General features: G+C 34.7%; 2 protein-coding genes and 1 long non-coding RNA gene across 15 annotated transcripts in view; 2 read left to right on the plus strand and 1 right to left on the minus strand.

Moving 5' to 3' along the window:
* The window catches only part of LOC115212292, a 284,252-nt gene extending 281,949 nt beyond the window's left edge, over window positions 1–2,303 (plus strand). For 3 of the 5 annotated variants that reach the window (XM_029781135.2, XM_036503427.1, XM_036503428.1), the window contains one exon: window positions 1,931–2,303. In XM_029781135.2, the coding sequence (XP_029636995.1) occupies window positions 1,931–2,162 (232 nt within the window). In that variant the 3' untranslated portion in view covers window positions 2,163–2,303. The remainder of the gene's footprint in view (window positions 1–1,930) is intronic. The other 2 variants (XR_003881705.2, XM_029781136.2) reach the window with 2 other exon arrangements.
* A 457-nt stretch (window positions 2,304–2,760) lies between these two features.
* Window positions 2,761–21,652, plus strand: LOC118763675. The gene is made up of 3 exons (XR_004999439.1): window positions 2,761–3,858; window positions 20,559–20,577; window positions 21,638–21,652. It is a non-coding gene; the product is annotated as an uncharacterized LOC118763675 (long non-coding RNA).
* The window catches only part of LOC115211591, a 91,712-nt gene continuing 80,946 nt past the window's right edge, over window positions 14,884–25,649 (minus strand). For 8 of the 9 annotated variants that reach the window (XM_029780157.2, XM_029780155.2, XM_036503429.1 and 5 more), the window contains 6 exons: window positions 23,119–23,156; window positions 20,963–20,993; window positions 20,356–20,405; window positions 17,606–17,636; window positions 16,378–16,427; window positions 14,884–15,227 (listed from right to left, as the gene is read on the minus strand). In XM_029780157.2, coding sequence (XP_029636017.1) covers window positions 15,214–15,227; window positions 16,378–16,427; window positions 17,606–17,636; window positions 20,356–20,405; window positions 20,963–20,993; window positions 23,119–23,156 — 214 coding nt within the window. In that variant the 3' untranslated portion in view covers window positions 14,884–15,213. The remainder of the gene's footprint in view (window positions 15,228–16,377; window positions 16,428–17,605; window positions 17,637–20,355; window positions 20,406–20,962; window positions 20,994–23,118; window positions 23,157–25,649) is intronic. The other variant, XM_036503430.1, reaches the window with a different exon arrangement.

The raw sequence follows: 25,649 nt of genomic DNA on the forward strand, positions 1-25,649 counted from the left end.
GTTCATCATCATCATCATCATCATCATCCAGTGTTTTAAGTTTGAATTTTGTCCCTGTTAATGGTAGTGACCAGATTTACCTCAATGCCATAGCAACTGAGGTAGGCAGGTGCAGTCCATTCTAACCTTTGGGTTGGCTGGTGCCCATTCTCCTTTCCTATCACGAGGCTTTTTTTTTGGAGCTGGATTTTCTGCAGGGAGCATGCACTTGCTTACCCCCAACTTCAGTTTCTAGACATGAGTGGTCCTGAGACCAAGGACTTTACCATGATTTTTAAGATATGTGGTGGAAAACTAGCTCAGGAAGGCAGAGATACTACTCCCTGAGACCCCTTTTGGAGTCCTGCCTTCTGGTACTTATTTTACTGACCCTGAAAGGATGAAAGGCAAAGTCAGCCTCAGTGGAATTTGAACTCAGAATATGGGCGAAATACTGCTCAGCATTTTATCCAGCCCACTAACGATTCTGCCAGCTCACCACCTTAAAAACAACTATAATAATAAAACATTAACATAAACAAATCCCCCTCTTCCTTTTCTTTTCCTCCTTGTCATCATTAGCATCATCATCAATAATATCGGTTTCAGATTTTTGCTCAAGGCCAGCAACTTTCAAGGAAGGTGTCAGTCACTTACATCGACCCCAGTGCACAACTGGTACTTATTTTATTGACTTTAGAAGGATGAAAGCTGAAGTCGACCCCAGTGGCATTTGAACTCTGAATGTAAAGTTGGAAAATATGCTGCTAATCACTTTGTCAGGAATAGTCATAACTCTGCCAGCCCACCACCTTAATAACAACTAACATCATTAATATCACCATCATCAACATCACCATCATCAATAACATTGATTATATTGTTTGTTTTTCCAGTTTCAGCTCTTGAGCTGTGGCCATGCTGGGGCACCGCCATTGTGGTGAAAGAGTACAGCAGGGATCACCACCATCCCCTGCCGGAGCCTCGTAGAGCTTTTAGGTGTTTTCGCTCAATAAACACACACAACGCCCGGTCTGAGAATCGAAACCGCGATCCTGCGACCGCGAGTCCGCTGCCCTAACCACTAGGCCATTGCGCCTCTATATATATATATAATTTAAAATGAGGGTGTGAAATTTGATATTAATTTAATTAACATCGATTTCACACCAGTGGTCCAGCATATAAAAAAATCTGAAGGTTCAGTAAAATTATATTATATACAAATGAGAGGGATGACCACTATGTGGACAACCCTTATGCTAGAAGGAGATCTGCTATGGTCTTACCACTAAGAAATGTTCTCTAGAAAAATTTAGCAAGCAACCAAAACGTAATCAAGCAAGACAAAAGAAAAGCAATAAAAATATGGATTATTCACATACATGTTTCACTATTAACATATTACTTAATTTTACTTATATAAATGTCCGTAAATCTTCAGTGTGACGGTTCAAAATAAATATAATTTGCAGGACTATATACTAGGACGTCTGCACAAAGTCAGACTTGTTTGATTATGTCTTGGTTACTTGCTAAATTTTTCTTGAGAAAATTTCTTAGTGGTAAGACCATAGCGGATCTACTTCTAGCATAAAGGTTGTCCACATAGTGGTCATCCCTCTCATATGTGTATATATATATATATATATATATATATATATGTGTGTGTGTGTGTGTGTGTGTGTGTGTATGTGTGTATATGTATATATGATAGATCGCTAGCCACTACACACATTTTTTTCTCTCCTTGTTTCTTTCTGTGGAAGAGCATAGGCTCGAAATGTTAAAGACTTTTTCAATTCCCGAGCGTTATACTAATACAACTGTTTGTTTTCTACACCACCTGTCTTTGTCTTTTGTTTTTTTGCGAATTCTCTCCCTATATATATATATATATATATATATATATATATATGTACATATTACAATATATATTTTTCTTTTTCAGTGAAGTTATCATCCTTCCCGCTAAAGTAATTAACAGCCCAGCAAAATCTACAGAAGATTATTCACCAAGAATCTATAACCTGCAGGATTCATCCGAACATAATGTATATCATCCAGTTGTATGGCCAAAGTCAAATGAAAGTGAAAGAACGGTTCAAAAAATACATTTGGCAAATTATCATGACAATAGCCAAAAGATAATGGTTGATTCAGATGAAGAAGATATGCGATAACAACTATCATTTTATCAACTTTGGTAATTTTATCAACCTATTCTGTATGCTATATTCAAGAATATATTTATATTTCAGGAATATATAAATATATATATATATCCTTCAGCTAATATCAAGAAACACTCTCACACATACATTTAAAAAGACACACACACACTTGTCTGTTCTTCATGTTTCTGTTTTCATGTATATATACATACATACATCTATATAATTACCCATCTACCTGCCTATCTATCTATCTATTCTTTATTCTTTTACACTTTTACTTGTTTCAGTCATTTGACTGTGGCCATGCTGGAGCACCGCCTTTTAGTTAAAGAAATCAACCCCTAGACTTATTCTTTGTAAGCCTGGTGCTTATTCTATTGGTCTTTTCTGCTGAACTGCTAAGTTATGGGGATGTAAGAACATCAACATTGGTTGTCAAGCGATGGTGGGAGGAGACTAACACAGACACAAACACACACACACACATGAATATATGCATGTATTTGACGGGCTTCTTTCAGTTTCTGTCTACCAAATCCACTCACAAAGCTTTTCTATAGTAGAAAAGACTTGTCCAAGATGCCATGCTGCGGGACTGAACCTGGAACCATGTGGTTGGGAAGCAAGCCTCTTACCACACAGCCATGCCTAACTTATATATATATGTGTATATATATATATATGATATATATACATTTATATATGTGTGCATATGTGTAGATCTCTGTGAATCTTTGCACTCTGCACTTTTGGTTGAAAAAGTGCAATGCTTAAAAATGATGCATGTTTACAGATAGAAAGAAAAATATTCACAAACTTTGCAGAAAATTAAATATTCTACTGGAAAAACAGGTAAGGGATAGCAATGAAAAAAACATTTGGCTGCAAAATAATATCTCAAAAAATGTATTTGTTTCATCCACACCAGCATGAGAAAACAGATTTAAAAGAAATAAATAAATATTCAGGCAAAGATGTGGCTGCTTTGATATAGAATTCACGTGGTAACCACACAGTCTTGAATTCTATCTGCATAGTACCTTGGGCAGGTCTTCTACTCTAACCTTTAGCCAACTAATGCCCTATGAGTGAAATTGGTAGAGAGAAACTGTATAAAGCCCTGTTGTTATGTGTATGTGTGTGTGTGCATGTGTGCATTTTGTATATGTATTTGTGTGTGAGTGCTTGTGTACATATATATATATACATACACACACATACATAAATACACTCACACATGCATATATATATAAATATATATATGTATATACAAAAGTCATTCTAGTTTCATCAAAAAGGAATGTTTTTTATATTTTTGAGGTCCCAAATGTACAATGCGAGTGGAGTAGATCTTCATCTGGCATATCTAAAAGAAAAGGTGTGTCAGTCATACCTGATTTTGAATAGATTAGCATGTGTTTGCTTAGTTGGCATTTATATTTTACCCTGATATACTGTATCTTTACGTAAGTAGTTTGAATGTAAAGGGTGTAAAGAGAGGTTGATATATTTGCAATTATTAGGAGTAGAACTGGGTCACTTTTGTTAAGTTTAGAAAGGTTAAAAGATTGGTTGAAGTTGGGAGTTAAGAATATGTAAGATTTTTATAGTTCTCTTATTGGATGTCTTATAATATGTATGTTGCAGTGGGAAGTGTCTTTTACATATCTATATACATACATATGTGTGTGTATGCACATTTGTTTGTTTGTCTGTATTTCTGCCTTATTCCACTAAGATCTAACTCAAGTCCAATTGTTGCAGTCCAAAGAGGTTGTGTTGGTCTGTGGCATATATGAGATACTTTTTTTTTTCATAAAACAGATTGAACTGGAATATGTTGATATGCTATGAGGAAATGGAAGATGATAAATTTCAGATAAACACTCTTCAAAATCCTTTCTATGAAAGATTTTGTTATTGTCATCACACAAAAGCTACTGACTTCACTTAACTTTCTTAGAACATTGTTTGATGAAGAACACAATCTAAAAAATTAGATACCTGCTTTTCACAGAACAATTACATACACTGCTTTATGTATCTCTCAGGTTTTTCTTTTTAAACTCTGTTTGATAAACAAATTATAACCAATGTTGCTATCCCTTTGAATTCATTTTGATTTCTCCATTCATATCCATTATGAAAGGCAACCACGCCAGTTGTAAATGTTATAAATTATAAATGAATCACCAAGACATATATGACCTAGTGTCATTCATTTGCCTTGTATTTAACATATTATTCATCTTGCTTTACAATAAGAAACAATTTAAAGATATTTTTTCAATTAAATGAGGGATCAACCCTGTGGGCACCATATCTATTTTTAATATTGTTTATCATAGTTCCTATTTTAGTGTTTTATAAGTGGATGTCCTTCTTACTGTTAATCCTTTTAAGTGATCTTTTACAACATGTAGGGATATAAAATACCTGTTTTATATTAGCAGCAGAAAAGGCATCCATCTATAAACACAATGATTCAATTTCTTTTAAAATAAAAATATGTACAATAATATATCCAATGCAATTATAAATTTATATCTGTCTGTCTGTCTATCTATCTATCTATCTATCTATCTATCTATATACACATATACATATACACACACATATATCTTTATATATATATATATAATATATATATATATATAATATATATATATATATATATTATATATATATATATATATATATATATATATATATATATATATATATATATATGTGCATATTTTCTAATCCAGAATTTATAAGTTTTACAGATACAATTGAACGTTTTTTTCTGAAATGATAATTATACTGCATAATTCCTAAATTTTCTACACAAACATAATTTATGCTTCAATAAATGTTTACCATAGCAATATATGCATACACTGCCAATAGTAAGTATATATTGTTACTGTATAAAAGAGAGGTTACAGCTTTGAAATGAATACTTGAAACATGAAAAAAAAAAAACCATCTGATACACAATTTTGGGATTCGTTTCAGTTTCTAATTTTTACTAAGCTATTTGTTTCTTTTTATTCATTATTTTTACTATTATTATTATTATTATTATTATTATTATTATTAAGACGAAGAGCATGATGTGACTGCAATAGATATTTTATTGGTTGAGCAATATTCTGATAGCAAGCCTGTCTTTGTTGAGTTCAAAATAAAAAGTGATAAAAAATCATAATTATAGAATTGTGAATTTCTATCACTTTTTATTTTGAACTCAACTTGGCAAGCTTGCTGTTGAAATATCGTTCAACCAATAAAGTATCTATTGCAATCACATCATGCTTGTCATCTTGTCTGTTTACCTTTGTGAAGAGTTATGTCAATCCTTTTAAAATATTATCATTATTATTATTATCCTTATTATAATTATTATCATTGTCACCATCATCAGAAAAATCTTACTCAAATAAATTCTTCAGAAATAAAAAAATTATCAGAAAAGTGCCTTAAACCACTTTGTTGTCAGTGTTATTTCATTATATATTTACTAACAGTAAGCATGGAAATTGCACAGTTATTTTAATAACTATGAAATACCTGAAAATTTATTGAGAACCATGCAATCCATAATTTCACTTGAAATTGTATTTTCTTCTGAAGCATTTGACTTTTGAGATGGTGAAAGTTCTCAAAGGTAGCATGGAAAGTACAGTCTTAGAAAAGAACATCGTCAGAAATTATATTATTTGTTTTGCACTTGGCAACTCTTCTACTTTCAGAAATCATTATCCATTATTGTTATTTTACTGCAAAACTGAATATGTTCTACAAAGATTTTTAACCAATAGTCCACTAGTGTTGATGTATTTATGTCCCAATAACTTAGTAGTTCAGCAATAGAGACCAACAGAATAAGTACCAGGCTTAATTCACCTGACTAAAAATTCTTCAAAGCAGTGCCCCAGCATGGCCACAGTCTAATGACTGAAACAAGTAAAAGATAAAAGATATTTACATATTCTTTTCTACTCTAGGAACAAGGCCCAAAACTGTGGGGGAGGGGGCAGTCAATTAGATCGACCCCAGTATGCAATTGGTACTTAATTTATCGACCCCGAAAGGATGAAAGGCAAAGTTGACCTCAGCAGAATTTGAACTCAAAACGTAAAGACAGATGAAAATATGTTTGCATATCATTAATTCTTCATCTTCCTCATGTGCCATTCCTACAGACATCAGCAATCATGAACCTTGAAATCCTCTTATTCCTATACATCTTAGCATGTTATTAAACCATCTTTTTCAAACCCCTTGGTAAGGCTTCTTCAGTGTCCTCTCCCTTTCAGTTTCTTGTGTTGCCCATTGAGTGTTCATAACTTTTTTCTTCTCATACGATGTCCAATGACCTGTTATCTCTTTATATTGTCAAGAAGATGTCTGCCAGACTTTGTTCATTTAAGGACATTAATGTATGACATTCTACATCAAACAATTTCAACATTTATCTAATAAACCACATACTAACAAAATATTAGTCTAAAATTTTGGCACAAGGTTTGCAATTTCAGGTGAGGGGGTAAGTTAATTACATTGACCCCAGTGCACAACTGCTATTTATTTTATCAACCTCCAAAAGATAAAAAGGCAAAGTCAACCTCAGCAGAATTTAAACTCAGAACATAAAGATGGACGAAATGCCACATACTAATGATTCTGCCAGCTCACCACCTCGCATACTAACAAATATTGATTTCAAATTTTGGGATGGAGTTAAGTTGGTTAAATTGACCCTGGTACTTATTTTATCGACACCTGTAAGGATGAAAGGTAAGTTGACCTCAACAGAATTTGAACTCAGAACTCAGACAAAATGCTGTTAAGCATTTTGCCCTGAGTGCTCACGATTCTGCCATTTTGCCACCTGGTCACATACTAACAAATATTAACAGTTTTGCTGTAACTTGTCATTTTTTAATATATACATAAGATACAATTCCATACCATTCCAAGTACCAGTAATACATGAATTTGCATGGCTTGTTCTTTTGATACTATAGTTATGAATTTGAAACAGGTTTTGGTTTTTAAACTTTGTTTTTGTTTTTCACCCATTTATAAGCATATCAAGGTATTTAAGAATGTAATATATTTTATAAAATGTTAAAATTATCTCTGTAATGGTATTTAGCACAAGCTGAGAATAACAACTCTTGTTTGAGAGCACTATTTAACCCTTTAGAAACCAACCCACCTCAGATCATCCCTGTTTTTATGACACAAAATTTATTATTTTAAAATTATCCAAATTAAAACCTCCCATCAAAATTAAGTGATTGCAATACTCTTTTACTTGTTTCAGTCATTTGACCATGGCCATGCTGGAGCACTGCCTTTAGTCAAGCAAGTCGACCTCAGGACTTATTCTTTGTAAGCCTAGTACTTATTGTATTGGCTCTTTTTTGCCGAACCACTAAGTTACGGGGATGTAAAAACACCAGCATCAGTTGTCAAGCGATGTTAGAGGGGGCAAACACAGACACACAAACACATACACACACACACACACACACACACACATATATATATATATATATATATATATATACATATATACGACGGGCTTCTTTCAGTTTCCGTCTACTAAATCCACTCATAAGGCTTTGGTCAGCCTGAGGCTATAGTAGAAGACACTTGCCCAAGGTGCCACAAAGTGGGACTGAACCCAGAACCATGTGGGTCGTAAGCAAGCTACTTACCACACAGCTACTCCTCTGCAATGAGAAAATTATTTTACTAAATCCTTCATTAATTAGAATTCTTTTATATGATATATAGATAATACAAAACCACATTAAAATACAAATCTGAAACTGAAGAAAACACAAACAGTAGCAAAAGAAAAAGAAAGAAAACAAGAAGAAAAGGGGGGAAAAAAAAGAAAAAATGGGTAAATGAATTTTAAAATGAATTGAAATAAAGGCAATGTATTTCAAGACAAAAATATGGTAACTAAGCTAAGAAAGGGGTTAGAAAGGTTTCAGTTAGGTTTTTAGCTTGAATTAAATTTTTTTAACAACTAATTTGTAACAGTGAAATCTAATGGTAAAAATAGTTTTTGAAATGTTCATAATTAAAAATAAAGAAAAATTTTGATTATTTAAAATATCTTTTTATTAAAATAAACATACAACATAATGCTCTATTCAAGCATAATGAATTTAATCAACAAATATTCACCATGTGGTGGAAATAGTACAAATTAAAAGTGTCACTGATGTAATATTGTATTAAGGAGCTGTCTTACAAAAGAAAAAGACACATTGGTTAATGTAGTCTGAAAAGAAAGGTGTGAGTTAGTACCCTTATTGTAATGTTATCTGCAACTAGCAGAGTCTTCTTTTCTTTGTTTATTCTAAAGATTAACGGTGGATTCTATGTCAATCTCAATAATGAGCACTCAGTTGTTTGAGCAACTGAATTCCTCAAGCATTAATGCAATTCTCAAATTCAGTCAATGATACATAAATAAAAAAAGGCTGGGCCAGTTCAGAGACAAAGAAAAAGAGAAGAATCAACCTTGCACTGGATTGGTTGGTATTTTATTTACCAACCTCGAAAAGATGAAAGGTAATATTGACTTTGGTGGGATTTGAACTCAAAGAACTGGAATAGAAACTACAAAATATTCTATCCATCTCTTTTGTGACTCAATCAATCTACTACCTTTCTAAAGAGAGTACAAGGGTACAAAAATAAATAGAATCATTAAGTAAACAATATTGCAAATATCTTTTCTTAACAAGAATTGCAGTGTGGAAGGTGTTTAAGAAACACACAAAATCTGTTAGATTCACTTTGAGACCACGACCTGTTCACTGACAAAATTCCGTGTTGTTGAAGTGAGTCTAACAGATTTTGTGTGTTTCTTAAATGACTTATAAACACCTCCCACGCTGCAATTGTTTTTGTTCCAGCACACGATCTCAGATCAGGTCACTTGCTATGCAAGTACATTTCTGTAAAACTTTTCTTAACAGTTTTCTGCATACCTTATTTACTGGTGCATGATGACATGCTTTTAATATTTTTAAATGCATCAAAATATTATTCTACTGTGTCTATATTGTTTTATTGTGATGGGAGACCAAGCATCATAGGATAGGAAGCCTAGTGAGCCTAACTCACTATGTACAAAAATTATTTCTTATAACAAAATATTGAAAACAAGCCAAGCTATCACAGTCTCTTAGCACAAGTTAACAAAAATATTGCTTTTCTATTTATATAACATGTAACATCAGCAGTTATATAGGGAGGTCACATCACAGTGCTACACCTTCTTCCCCAGTATACATAACCCACACCTGATATATGCCTAATATTATTTAATGAAATATTCTGTATGTGAGAAGACCAGGCAGGACAAGTGAGCCCAGCCCACTTATGAATGCCTTTCCTCCCTTGGACACAAAGACCTGTTGAGGCAAGCGAAGTCGATATAGAACCTCATCCGACGACAGGCACCCATGCCAACCCCCTTTGCTTGCGAAGACATGTTGGGGCAAGCGAAAGCGAAATCGAAATCGAATTGAACCAGCCAGGATCCCTGGTCTGGTGGTACGTAAAAAGCACTATACGACTCGTGGCCGATGCCAGCGCCGCCTCCACTGGCTTCCGTGCCGGTGGCACGTAAAATACACCGATCCGACCGTACGACAGGCACCCATGCCAACCCCCTTTGCTTGCGAAGACATGTTGGGGCAAGCGAAATCGAAATCGAATTGAACCAGCCAGGATCCCTGGTCTGGTGGTACGTAAAAAGCACTATCCGACTCGTGGCCGATGCCAGCACCGTCTCGACTGGCTTCCGTGCCGGTGGCACATAAAATACACCAATCTGACCGTGGCCGTTGCCAGCCTCGCCTGGCACCTGTGCAGGTGGCACGTAAAAAGCACCCACTACACTCACGGAGTGGTTGGCGTTAGGAAGGGCATCCAGCTATAGAAACATTGCCAGATAAGACTGGAGCCTGGTGCAGCCTTCTGGCTTCCCAGATCCCCGGTCGAACCGTCCAACCCATGCTAGCATGGAGAACGGACGTTAAACGATAATGATGATGATGATGATGATGTTACCTTTAAGAAGCATTTCTATTCTTTTTCTCTTACTTGTTTCAGTCATTTGACTGCAGCCATGCTGGAGCACCACCTTGAGGTGTTTTAGTTGAACAAATTGACCCCAAAACTTATTTTTAAAGCTTAATACTTATTCTATAATTCTATTTTACTGAACTGCTAAGTTATGAGGATGTAAACTGGTTGTCAAGCGGTGATGGGGGGACAAATACAGACACAAAAACACAGGCACATATACATACATATATATATATATATATATATTATATATATATATATATATATTAAGCTTCTTTCTGTTTCCATCTACCAAATCCACTCTCAAGGCTTTGGTCAGCCTGAGACTATAGTAGAAGACACTTGCCCATAGTGCCACACAGTGGTACTGAACTTGGAACCATGTGATTGAGAAGCAAGCTTCCTACCATACAACCACACCTGTTAAATCTACCTGAAAATATTCACCCAGAAAGATGAAATGCATGTTAAATTTTCATCTACCTGTTAGCTATTTGCTATGAGTTGATGACAACAAAATCATAGTAGTGGTGTGCTACTCTGGTGAGTGATCATGATAATACAGAACATCACAATCAGGAATATGAGCTTTACATCCTGTATGGCAGTTTCCTTGTTTAAATTATGAACAACAATAGAGTTGACCTGAAAGAGGATTAAGCTAAGATACAGTACTCCCATAATGTAGTTTATCTATAATAAATTTATGGTTTTATACTTTATTCTAATGAACTGCCATAATATAGTATTTATATGCACAAAATTATACATTTTTCTCCCACACAACCATGCCAAAATATCTTTCAATAACATAAGTTTATGATGAAACAAACTAAATATATTTTATTTTTCTTAAAATATCTCTGTAAAATAGGGGTGCATCTTATGCAACACTGGCAAATATAATAATCTTGATCAAAAATTTTGTTCATATCTTCATTATAAATTAAATAGAGAAATTTCTGATTTGCCAATTTTTAACACAAGCAGCTAAAATGCTAGAAATATCAGTCAGTTATTCATGATATTACTCTATTGCTTTAAAGAAAGGAATTATACACTGGGTAATGTCTTCCTTGATAAACTATGATGGAAGTACTCAATTAGGGCTGACTTGTTGCTAAGCAACAACAGAGCAACAGCAATAATAATAGCAACAACTTGTAACTTGTAGAACATGTTTTTAGATGAGAAGCTGTTCTGGGTAATTTAAGAAATAAGTGACTTGGTTATGGAAATAACCCCATGCCAGCCAAGCCAAGGAGGGAATTTCTACACAGTTTCTCAGCCTGTTAGAAATAGTAGCTAAGTTATCCTAATTTACATACTACCAGTGTATGATAAAGGATAAAGGGCCTTCCCAAGTCATATAGACTCATAGGGTTGGTTTCCTGGTTTCTGATGGGACCCTAGTCTGTCACGGGATTACTTACTTATGTCAGCTGAGAGGACTGGAGCGATGTGAAATGAAGTGTTTTGCTCAAGAATACAACTTGTTGTCTAGTCCAGGAATCGAAACCATAATAACATGACCATGAGTCAAACACCCTAACCACTAAGCTATGTGCCTCCCCATATGTAAATCTAAGAAGATAGAGAAGTTATGGATGGAGCACCTCAGATCAAGCACTTCTGTGTCTGCTTTGTCAGGGTAGATTTGAGGCTGAAAAACTGCATGAAACACAAGTCAGTAAGGGAGCAAGCCTCTTCATGATTGCTTGGATGGCTGAAAATGGTGAGAAATAGTGGCCAAGTATCCTTTAGGTTATGGTTTGTCACTAAAGAGGAGCAGGAGGAGGAGGAGGACATTGAATAATTTGGTTCTGGATAAAAGAATAAAGGATGGGCTGATAGTAATTGGAATGCCTTTGAGCATAGTTCTGTTTATTAAGGGTTGCTGACCTGAAGCTATAGAAGAACACAAACAGTAGCAATCTAGTGCCAATGAGTAAATGAAAATCTATCAAGGCAACTACTGCTTCTGCTAGAAATAACAGTGACTAAAGAATTCTCTATGAAAGAAAGTTTAATAATATGCAGGAGGGTGATATGTCAGAAAAAAAAAACCATCCCTGTATAGATATTTACAGGTAACTTTATTTCTATGATTCACAAAAAAAATTATTGTGAGCGTCCTTCAAATTACATCAAACATTCTTTAAAAACAAAATGAAGAACACATTAGATAATATAGTCTTTGAATATATTACAAAATGATGCTCTATGTTCACAGCTTGAATGCTTTTGATCATAATTTTGTTCAATTAGAACTTAACTTGAGATAAACAACAACAACAACAAGTATATAAAATATTTTCCATTAGCTGAATAAAAGAAATGTGATAATTATTGGGTTGGTGCATAATTATTGCGGCCTTTTTTTCTCAACAAAAACATCCTTAAATGACAGTCTGACCATCTGCCAAGCAAATGGGAAGCAGTAATTGAAGTAGATGGTGAATATGCTCCGGAATAATCATTTAAAGATGTTTTTGTTACATGTTTTTATTGTTTTTGTTGAATAAAATTTGTTGAAAAAAAGCTGCAATAATTATTCACCAACCCAATAGAAATAATTAATTATATCTTCTGTAGTAACAGAGTAACAGAACATGCATGACTAAGTTAACATATTTTTTAATGTGCAATAAATGCATTTTTCGTGAAAAAAAAAAAGACGATTATTTGATTTCCACAACATCATTAAAGTTCAAACATCATTAAAGTTCAAAAGGTCACTTTCAAATTTGCTTTTTATTTTGTGTAAAGATGTGCGAATTTTTTCTGTATATCAAACCATCCTTAGACAGAAATTCCATACAGTCTTGTCAGTGTAAACAATGCATAAACAAATGGTATGGTGGGGTCACAAGCAGAATAACAGAGAAATTAGACTTCATATGTGGTAGGTGCACTGAGGGAATAAGCACTAAGGGTACACATAAAATAGCCTCTCTCAAATGCCTGGGTGGTTCTCTAGGAGTAGTTGATATCTTCTATAACCTAAATGACCCAATTAACAGCAATGGGTGTTTTGAAAGCATTATACCCAGAGCAGGAACAGATAAGAAAATGTACAAGGAGCTATATCTCTACTCTCAAAAAAGGTTGTTTTTAGAATGGAAAGCAAGTTGTATGGTGTTCGTGCACAAACTGTAATGTTGCATGGCATGAAACAGAGGTCCTGGATGCAAATGATTTGCAAAGAGAAGAAAGGAGTGAAGTGGATATACTCACTAGATGTGTAGCATTTGTATGTGTGCATGATGGAAATATAAATGAGCTATGATAATGATTGAATATGAAGAGTATCAGATGCAGTATGTGAGAATGAAGACAGTATCGGTATGGACATGTGATGCATATGGATGGTGACAGCTGAGTGACACAAAATAGATGGGACTTGCGATAGAGAGAGAGATACAGGACAACTTTGGAGGAAGTGGTGAAAACTGATCTCAAGTTGTTGCATGTCACAAAAGATATGACACAGGACCAAGTTCAGTGTTGGAGAAGAGTTGACCAACCATGCAACCATGGCAAAATCTATATTAAAATGGGGGCAGTGATGAAAGCTAGAATATATTATATATATATATATATATATATATATATATATATATATATATATTCTGTTATTCTGATATATATATATATATATATATCATCATCATCATCATTTAACATCCGCTTTCCATGCTGGTATAGATTGGACAATTTGACAGAGGTCTGGCAAGCCAGTAGGCTGCATCAGGCTCTAATGCAATCTGGCAATGTTTCTACAGCTGGATGCACTTCCTGACACCAACCACTCCGAGAGTGTAGTGGGTGCATTTTATGTGCCACCAGCATGGGAGCCAGTCAGGCGGCACTGGCATCAGCTACATTTGGATGGTCCTCCTATCTGTCTTGAAGGACAGTAACTCTCTGAAGAACAAACTTGGAACATGACAATCCATCTAATCCATGCCAGCATGGAAAATGGACATAAAAAAAATGATAATTATAACAATGATCATTTATATGACAATTACAAATCTGAGTGACCATTTCTTTTTTACAAATCATAGACACTAAAAAAAGTTTATATATATTGTATGTGACTGATATTTGTTTTAGGAGTTTCATTGCTTATAATGATAGATGTGCATTATACAAGAGTGAAAAATTATACACAAATAATTGTGGTTAACTTCCAATTGAAAATAAAGGAAAGGAATAGGACAAACACCGGGTGACATGATCGATGGCCAAAGTGGATGAAATTTGAATGAACAAAATGAAGCAATTGTTTGTTCTCCAAATACGTGGCAAGAATTAGCATGTGGAGAATTCCAGTATTAAACCCATCATCATAAGGCATTGTTTTCACTTAGAGTTTTCTCACTGAAAATACTGCCTCATACTTGAGACCTTATAAATTCTCTTCTTTATGTCAATGTTGTTTTAATTTTCAGGGATTGGAATCATTCAGCATTCTGTATTCTCATAAGTTCTGCTGTCATATACACAGGAGAATGTTATTAAAATAAAAACATCTGGATGACGGTGCTTTTGATTAATGCTTCACATTTTGCTATGATTTAGCTCAAAATTGATCAAGGCTTTTTTTTTCTTTTGGTGCAGGGATGGCATTGTTCAAAATATTAAGGGACATTAGCAAAATATATCATTTGTATACAGGACATATACTTTCATTGTACAATAATGTTAAGACTGGTCTTTTGCTTCTCTTTTAAAGGAGCATTTTTGTTAATGGAAATCATAATTTCCATCAGTTTTGTATCCTGTAGGAAATAAATGGTGATGTTTTGCTTTGGAAAAACTAAAAGAAAAGAAATAAAAACAAAAACATAAACAGGGTAAGAAGTATATGAATATTGGTCTAATTTTTTTTTCCTGTAAAGAATCCTCAGTAAACTCGTTCCTTTGTGGTTGTAGAACTTCATCCAATTAGTGCTGCAATAGGAAAAAATAAACATTATTATTAATTTCAGAGCTGTTTGTCTCAAATAACTTAATGAAATCTAATTTCGAATGACATAACTCAGTTTCATGAAATGTTTATAAATGTTCTAAAAATACCAATATTTAGCTACAGTTCTATGAAATTATGTTAGTAAGGAATTGATACATCTCTCACAGAGTGCTCTTCTATACCAAAAAACATTCACAAAAAATCTGGTATCTAATTCTTCATAGCTGAAATGATTATATTACAGAATTTAATAGTCAGTAGACACAAAAGAAAGTGTGTGCAATGGGTTAAAATTCAGGACCTTAAGTTGTCTTGTGGTATCTGTTCAACCTTATTATGTTCTTATATTAATGCCTGTAATGAGACTGGAGCCAAGCTCTACTTATTCAAAATGGCTGCTTTTCACTTGGATAAAAGGACTTTGCTTTTTCCTTGGATAACATCGGTGGCATAAAGAGGGGAGACTGGTATGCATGGGTGACTGCTGGTCTTTCACATATGACCTTGCCTGGACTTGTGCCTTGGAGGATAACCTAGTTGCAATCCTATGGTCATTCATGACAGAAAGGGGTCTTTACTCTTTATATATATATATCTATGTAAATCTGTGTCTGTCTCTCTGTGTCTGTGTTTGTCCCCTCCATCACTACTTGACAACTGGTGTTAGTGTGTTTACATCCCCCCATAACTTGATGGTTTAGCAAAAGAGACCAATAAGTACTAGGCTTTAAAAAATAAGTCTTGGAGTCAATGAGTTTGCCCAAAACCCTTCAAGGTAGTACTCCAGCATGGCCACATTCAAATGATTGAAACAAGTAAAAGAAAAGATTAAAGATAAAGATTCCACTATCATCTCTCCTGCATAATCTTCTTATTTCTACATGATTACCATGATTCTAATAAAAACACAAAGCCTGAAATTTGTGGGGAAGGAACTAGTTGATTACATCAACCCCAATGGTACTTAATTTATTGACCCCAAAAGGATGAAAGGCAAAGTTAATCTCAGTGGAATTTGAACTCAGAACACGAAGATAGATGAAATGCTGCTAAGCATTTTGCCTGGCATGCTAACAATTCTGCCAGCTTGCTGCCTTGCCATTAAATTTAGAAAATAATGAAAAATCTCACCTTCATTTTGAGCGTGCTTCAGGGAATTTACTGACAATGGGTTTAAATATCTGGAAGATAAATGAATCACACACTTAACAACAATGAAATTAACTGTAAAAAGATGAATTATACCTACCTACCTATCCACATACATACATATATAATCCCTCTCACACACATACACAAACACACACACACACACACACACACAGACAGACATATTTCTACATATGTATATACATGCATACATACATATATATATTTATATAACAAGAAAAAGGAATTAAACTAATGGAATTTAACTAATCTTGGATTGCCTTGATAACATTGTTTTAACATGTATATTCAGCTATATTAATTTGATTGATATTCGCTGTATCTAAATATGTTGCTACAACAGAAATGATCAATGGTATTATATGGTAGAATCACCAATTAAAGATCACGCCTCTGCTCACGAATAAATCGTGCTTTATATATATCTTAGTTAAAAGCTATAAATATTTTTTTATCTTTGTTTTTAACTCTTTACATGTTTTAACTCTTCATATGCATTATCTGTCTGTGTATACATGTATGTGTGTGTGTGAATGTGTGTGAATGTGTGTATGTGTGTGCATGTGCTTGTTTGTACGTGTGTGTACATGTGTGTATGTTTGTGCATGCATATGCATGTGCATGCTTTTGTTTGTTTACATGTGTATTATTTGTGTGTGTGTGTGAAAAACCACCACTTCCATAGTTTCCTCACTCGATGAAGAAGGGATTGGGCCATTGCCGAGCAGTGGTTCATTATCTGGTGTGTGTGTGTGTGTGTGTGTGTGTGTGTGGTGTGTGTGTGTGTGTGTGCATGAGTGTGTGTGTGTGCATGTGTGCATGTGTGTGTGTTTGGCTTTAAACTCATTTTTGCCCAGGAGATAAACTTCAACCTACTCCCAGGGTCTGACGTCGTTCTCTTAAGGCTTCTTACAAATACTCTCATCAGAAACTGTTGTAGTTCAGATTTAGATAAGTGCCCACCACATTCCATACTCAGCTGATTCAGCCAAGCAGTGTGATTGTATCTGCAATGATGTGAATGCTATACAAATTCTTTGACCACACAAACAACCATTATCAATTTTTCCCAAAACTATCAAATATAAAGATATTTTTCTCTTTTTAAATTTCCAGGTAGATGGATTCAAATGAAAAAAATATATATAAGGAAAGTGTGTGAAGATATATTTTAATTTTGCATACTTACACATTCTCAGTAGATTTGCGGTCAATTGTCCCTGTAAATAAATAGATTTGTTAAATGTAAAGAGAAAAAATGAATTGAGAGAGAAAAAAACAAACTCATCACAATTGATGGCCACCTACATATTAGCAGGCATGGTTTTATGGTAAGAAGGTTGATTATCAATCACGTGATCGATGCCAGGGCCCCTTGACTGGTTCCCATGCTGCTGGCATGTAAAAAGCACCATCTGAACATGGCTGATGCCAGTGCCCCTGTCTGGCTCCTGTGCTGGTGGAATGTAAAACGTACCAACTACACTCTCAGAGTGGTTGGCATTAGGAAGGGCATCCAGCTGGAGAAACATTGCCAGATTAGATTGGAGCCTGGCTCTCCAGTCCACAGTCAAACTGTGCAACCCATGCCAGCATGGAAAACAGACATTAAATTTCGTTGGTCTCACTCATTTCCTCCTATACTTCAGACTTGATTTCAGTAAAAGTGACCCTGCTTCTCTCTGAGTTCTGTAGACGTTGCTGGTGCAGGCATTGCTTTTTGTCTAGCAGCTTCTGAATGTCCTCTTTGTGCTCCTAGGACAAATGTATGTCAGGGAGCCGCTTTTTGCATATGACTTAGTGCATGTGGCCAGCAGCATTGGGGACATACGATGCATTGTGGACCAATTTTCTTGGGCAGCACACGTGTTTGATTTCAAGATCAACACTTCAAAGACTAAGCTACTCTACGAGACCCCACCAAGATGTCCTATTAGATTGAGATTACCTGAGAAAGTGATAGTACTTGGAGAGCTCCTAAAGTACACTCTGTGGCCTTTACCTCTCTCAAGAGCACAGTGACTTGTACTAATTCTTCTGACTTCAAAGTTGACTGGCAAATACACTCTCCCACAAAGGCTTTTGATACTCTTGAGAAGCATCTATGGAGCTGCTATGATTCTTCCCACAACACAAAGATTAAGTTGTGCAGTGCTCCAGTACTCTCTTACCTCCTCTATGCCATAGATTGCATGGTCCTCAACTGCAGACACATCAAGAGCCAGACATGAGTCCAATTTTGTCGTCGGCACTCCATCTTACATATAAGATGGTGGGATTGCATTTCTAATGTAGAGGTCCTACACTGCTCTGGTGCAGTTAATGTGGAGGCCCTTATTAATCTCACTGCAGCAGCACTGGGCAGAACATGTTTCCAGGTTAGAAGGCAGCAGGCTCCCAAAAGCAGTTTTCTATGCTGAACTGCATCAGAACAGGAGAAGCCATGGTGGCCATGGTTGCAATACAGGGATGTGCTAAAGGACTTCAGTGTTTGTCCAGACAACTGGGAGGAGAAGGCCCTCCAGTACATTAAATGGCACTGATTACTGATGTTCATAATTCTAGTTATTGAGGAGAACAACAGAGAGAATATGAAATAGCTCATGGAAGGTATCACTTCTCAATTGTGTCAAGTAACTTAACCTGCAGTAGATCAAGAGCAGGTCTTGTAGTCCACACGGGAGCCCGCCAGAGGTGATTCCTTAACAGACTAGTCAACATTGACCTACAACGGACAGCTGCCATCACCAACATTACATAGTGTTTATATGAAATTACGTGATGTTTGTGTTGTCACTTCCTGTTTTTATTGCAAAAAATTTCCTTTTTTAAGGACAATTTACTTTCACTATTTTACAATGGTAAACTGCATGTTAACCATGTGTACATGTATGTGTGTGTAGTTTTCTTATGTAGAATCATGCTGTTCCAGACTTGAGCTGATCATCTCTGTTGATTATTTAGACTTATGACTGTGTAATAAATCTAAATAAATAAATGGATATGGCCAGTGAATAAACTCAGAGTACTTTGATGGGATTAATTCAATGAATTAAAAACAAACTGTGTAAAAGATAACTTATTTTGATACAAAATTGCTATGTACATCTCTGTTGGCAATTATGTGTCTTTTCTCAGATGTATGTGCATATGCACACACATGCACATTCACCATACCCACATGCAGATGCCCAGAGAGAGAGAGAGAGGAGGGGAGGTTTGTTGCAGATCAAGATAGTTCAATGCAATTGTGGGTAATTTCAGTATGAATTATTTACAAGAAACATAAATAATTTATGGCTTGGCATCAAAATTGAGATTTATAAAGAAAATAAAATAATAGAAATCTTCATTTGCTGAGTGCACACCCAAAATTATAGCTCAACTCCAATGGAAATTATAATCAACTTTTTATTTTGCAAATTGTAATGAGTGGATTTAAAAATCTACCAGGGTTTTACTCTCATTCAATACAGTAGCTGCAGGCTAGAAGTGGCCTTGTGGCAGGCCCTGCATCAGATGGCTGGGCATGATTGGGGAAGATCTCTACAGTCTTGACATCACTTTGGAGGATGCAGAGGGGCTGCCCCCGATGAAGAGCACTGGTTGACCTGATCAGCTCTACACATAATGATGTCTTTGGGGCCACTAACCTGGGATGACCCCAGCCCCATCAAAAAAAAGCATGAAGCAAAACCAAGCCAAGATCAAATAAATAAATGTAAGCATGCTTTGCAGGATGGGAATATTTATGAGATGGATGATTTGTCTGTAGGTGGTTGTCAGACAGATGGGTGGAATATGAGGGCATTTTGGCCATTCCACAATCATCTCTCCTGCATAATCTTCTTATTCTTCATGATTACCATGATTCTATCATTTAAGCAGTTAAACTAATTAATGTTATTAAATTTAGAGAATAATGAAGAAAAATCTCACCTTCATTTTGAATGCGCTTCAGAGAATTTACAGACTTCGGGCTTAAATACCTGGAAAACAAACGTATCAAATACTTATCAATGAAGGTGACTAAGAAAACAAATTATATAATTTGACATATAAGTAAAAAATAATAATTGAAGCCATTTCATGTAACATAAGAGACAATACCAAATATGAAGTGAAAACTTTGAGAGAGAGAGTGTGTGTGTGTGTGTGTGTGTGGTGTGTGTGTGTGTGTGTGTGTGTGTGTGTGTGTGTGTGTTTGGCTTTAAAACCATTCTTGTTCTGGTCATAAGCTTCACCTACTCCCTGGATCTGATGTTGTTTTTTATGTAAAATTACCTTTAAATGCTCTCATCAGGAGCTGTTGTAGACTAAGATAAGTGCCCTCTACATGGCATGCTCAGCTGACTTGGCCATGCAGTGTGATATTGTATCTGGAATGATGTGATTGCAACACAAATTCCTTAACCACATAAACTATCATTAATTTCACCCAAACCATCAGATTCTTTCTCTTTGTAAATTTCAAAGTAGATTTCTTAAAGTAGAAAAAAAAAAAAGACAAAGAATTGTAAAGATTTTTTAAAATTTATATACTTACTCATTCTGGGTAGCTTTGAGCGCTTTTGCCCCTGTAAATAAAGTGATTTGTAAAATATTAATATCATTATATAATTACATATTTTTCTCTGTATAGATACATTAGTATATCAACATATATTTAAATATATACACGAAGAGTTGTTAAACAAATTCAGACATTCTTTTATTCCATTCATTTTAATCCTTATTTTTCATCAATATTTTTAACAAATAAATCAATAACATATTCTCTTTCATTGTTAACAACTTCTTGTCAATGTTCCACCAGCTTGTTAATGTTTTGACAGTAAAAAAAAACATTGGATTTTGATTCGAATTCGTCTAGCCACATTTTTCAGCTTTACATTGTTGAATAAAACACATTGCAGGCTGTTAGGGAGTGATGAAAATGTGATAATCCGAAGGCACTACACCAGGAGAATACGGTGGGTATGGTAGTACTTCTCAAATGAGCAACTGAGTAGCATTTTTGGTCAAATTAATGAGGTGGTAGTGGTAGTGGTGGTGATGGTGGTTTGGGAGTGTTGTCAGGTTGAAGAAGCAAATTGTGTTAGCCATTAGGTTTGTTTCAGCTGAATTGCTCTTTTGAGTGGGTGTGATGCTCTGCATTGACCATGTGGTATCTGAGCATGAAACTTATAGTAGGCCACATTGCTCATATCTAAATCCTGAGTGTGTTTGTCTGTATCTGTGTACAGATATATATATATTATAATAATAATATATATAAAATATATATTAGAGGTAAAACCACTGTTATGCAATTTAAACAATGATAGACACAAACCACTGAATTGCATAATAGTGGTTTTATCTCTAATTTATATTTCATATATATATATAATAAGGATAAACACAAGTTTATACTATAGTTCCTATGCACTTTCCACCCTTGTGGTTGATTGGGGCCCTGCAATAAATGTTCTAAGTACTTTTCTCAACTACAATGGATTATCAGGTAACACTTTTTCTCATTAAGTTACAAATAACCATGTCTACACATATGTGTGTGGGGGGTGCATGTGTCTGTGTATGAACAGAGAGTACTGAGCAAAATGGCTTCATCATCATCATCATCATCATCATCATCATCATCATCATCATCCTTTAACGTCTACATTCCATGCTGGCATGGGTTGGATGGTTTGACAGGAACAAATGTGTCCATTGACTGCATTGTTTCAGTGTCTGCTTTGGCATGGTTTATATGGCTGGATGCCAACCACTTTACAGTGTGTCCTGAGTACTTTGTTCAATCCACCAGCCCTATTGATGTTGCCATACATCCTGCATGGCTAGTAACTCCAAGGGGCAACTTTATACAAGGAAATGAAGGGTTAATGTATGAGAGAAGAACAGATTTTCTGCTGTAGAAGATCAACATGCCAACTTACATTTTAGAAGAGGAGATGGAAGTGATCGATAGGGAAAGTAGGAGGTAGCTGACAATGCAATAAAAGTGGAGTGGGAGAACAGCAGAATAGTAATAAGGACTAAGTAGACAGGAGAGGGACAAGAGAGAAATGACATATAGTTGGCTACCCATATTTTAGAAGAGAGGATGAAAGTGATCAGGTGGAGCTGGAAAGAGATAAAAATAGTAACAATGAGGTGTCAGGGTAGACTGTCAGTGTAGGAAATGAGAAGTGAGTGGAACAGAGGAATTTGAATGTGAGTGAATGGAAGTTGTAAGAGTGAGAAATGGGGAATAAATGAGAAGGGAGGTAAGTGACAATTGTAAAGATTCCGTATGGTTGAAGGGTGGATGTAGAGAATGGGGCATAAAGGTTGGGGATGAACAATAAGGCATGAGTTAGAGGAGACAGGGGAAGTAGGAGGTAACTGAAATTGTTGTAAAAGTGGAGTGGGAGAAAGCAACAGAGTAATAATGAAGATTTAGTAGACAGGAGAGTGACAAGCGAGAGATGACATGGAGTTGGATAAGTTGCAACATTGTAGAAAGAGGAGAGCATAATAAAATATAGTCCTTTCAAGGAATATGTTAAAATCAATCCTAAAAAGGCTTATATCTTTATTGTGTAGAAGAGTAGAGGCTAGTGTTTTATTAGTAGAATGGTACAAAAGTGTTTGGTGTATGTATTTGTTGGATTTAATGGACTTGCTTGTTACAATGAAGAGAGAACAGAAACTTACTGTCCATATCTATGTAGCCAATTTCTGCATATATAGGTCTGAAAAAGAAAGAAAATAGTATTTAGTAAGTGTTGGATGTGCACATGTGTGTGTGTATGTATGCACATGTGTTTCAACCTCTATCACCATAATTCTCATCATCATCTCTTCATTATTATTTTCTCTCTTTCTCCCTCTCTGCACTAATATACATAAATACGCACACTCATACACACATGTTATTTCATGTGCAAAATATTTAAATAAGAGCTATTAATAGCTTCATACCATAGTGACATGATAATTCAACAGATTTATATAATGTGCCTTGTGCCTGCAAGCAATCTTTCAGCCTAAGTGATTGCTTGGAGGGATAGACAAGGCACGTTATATAAATCTGCCAAAGTATCATGTCTCTGTGGCATGATACTATTGGTAGTTCTTATTTAAATTTTGCATACGTTAAAAGACATTAATCTTTCATTTGATAGAGTACATGTTTTGTTGATCCTATGAATAATGAAATAGTAAACTATACATATATACATACATACATGTAAAAGTGAAGACCTCCTTTGGTAATGAATGACCATGGGATTGGACCTAGCAAGTTCCCTTCTGAGGCACAAGTCTGGGTAAGGTTGTTTATGGAAGTTTCCCATGCATACCACCCTCCCCTCTCCATGACACCGATGTTATCCAAGGGAAAGGGACTAGTGAGGCTAGTGACATCGCAACTCATTTCTACAGCTGAGTGAACTGGAGCAATGTGAAATAAAGTGTCTTGCACAAGAACAAAACACACAGCCTGGTCCAGGAATTGAACTCACTACTTCATGATTGTGATCCAATGCCCTAACCACTGAACCATGTATCTTCACACATACATAGATACATATATATGTATGTACATACATAATAATAATAATATAATAATAATAATAATAATAATAATTATAATAATAATAATAATATTAGGGAGTATAGCTGTTTGAGTTGCATAATAGTGGTTTTATCTCTAATTCATATTATATATATATATATATATATATAAATATATATATATATATATATACCATAATATATATATATATACCATAGTAAGCAAATAAATGTGAAACAAGGTGGAGAAAAATAATACTAGAATACCATTGAATACCAGAGGTAGAGTAATATGCTTTATTATTAAAGCTGCAAAAATATCACAAAACTATCACAAAAAAACTGCTACTCAGAGTTTCACATTCCCATTTGTTGGGCAGATGTGATCTAGAATGGAAATAGTATTAAAGTCGTATGTCTAATATATTATGATACAATTCACATTGACAGATACATATTTGAGTTTGATTGGTTGTTTTAACTAATGATTTTTTTGAAAAAATGCAATGATATGAACAATAAAATAAAATAATTAAGTCATAAAAATCGTGTTATATAAAATTGAAGAAAACCTTAAATCAAAAAAACTTAAGTTTTAAAAAAGAAAACATTCATGCCTAGAGTAAATTAATTAATGGTAAATAAGTTTAATTAATATAAGTACTATAAATATAAATCTGAGATATTAAATTTCTAAATGTCTCAAAGAGACATGAGCAGTGCTGGAGCGATTGAGTGATTGTATACTGTCAACTTAAAATGACAGACCCGTATGGGAATTACACCACCGCTGTTTAGCCCTAGGAAGTATCGAATGCTTCCTGTCGGCTTTGACATATTTTTTGTGTTTTTTAAAAAATATTCACTTACAAAAATCTTTATACATAGCTACATAGACACACATTATTCACATACATACAAATGCATACACACATCATTTGCACACACTCAAACATTCTATTTTATTAGCATTATTACACATTTGAGAATAAATTATTTCTGTATCTTTATATATTCATATGTATATATGTGTGCGTGTGCATATGTATATATATATATATATATATATATATATATTATATATATATATATATATAGAGAGAGAGAGAGAGAGAGAGAGTATGTAAGAAGTACATGTAAGAGTATGTAAGAGTTAGAGGAGACAGGGGAAGTAGGAGGTAACTGAAATTGTTGTAAAAGTGGAGTGGGAGAAAGCAACAGAGTAATAATGAAGATTTAGTAGACAGGAGAGTGACAAGCGAGAGATGACATGGAGTTGGATAAGTTGCAACATTGTAGAAAGAGGAGAGCATAATAAAATATAGTCCTTTCAAGGAATATGTTAAAATCAATCCTAAAAAGGCTTATATCTTTATTGTGTAGAAGAGTAGAGGCTAGTGTTTTATTAGTAGAATGGTACAAAAGTGTTTGGTGTATGTATTTTTTGAAAAAAATTTTTCATTTCTTCATTATTATTAGTGCTTTTGTTTGTTTTTCAAACTTGTCAAATAGGATTTCCAATGCCCAAACAGATTACTCATTTATATAAAGCAGATTTTTGTTTTGTTTAGAAGAGAGGCACTTTGCTTCTTTTTTTTGTTTTTTTTAGGTGAGGTTCCAGGATAATATAGATAGTTAGATAGCTAGAGAGAGAGAGCGAGAGGGAGAGA

The sequence above is a fragment of the Octopus sinensis genome, linkage group LG5 (genome assembly GCF_006345805.1).
Source record: "Octopus sinensis linkage group LG5, ASM634580v1, whole genome shotgun sequence".
NCBI lineage: Eukaryota > Metazoa > Mollusca > Cephalopoda > Octopoda > Octopodidae > Octopus > Octopus sinensis.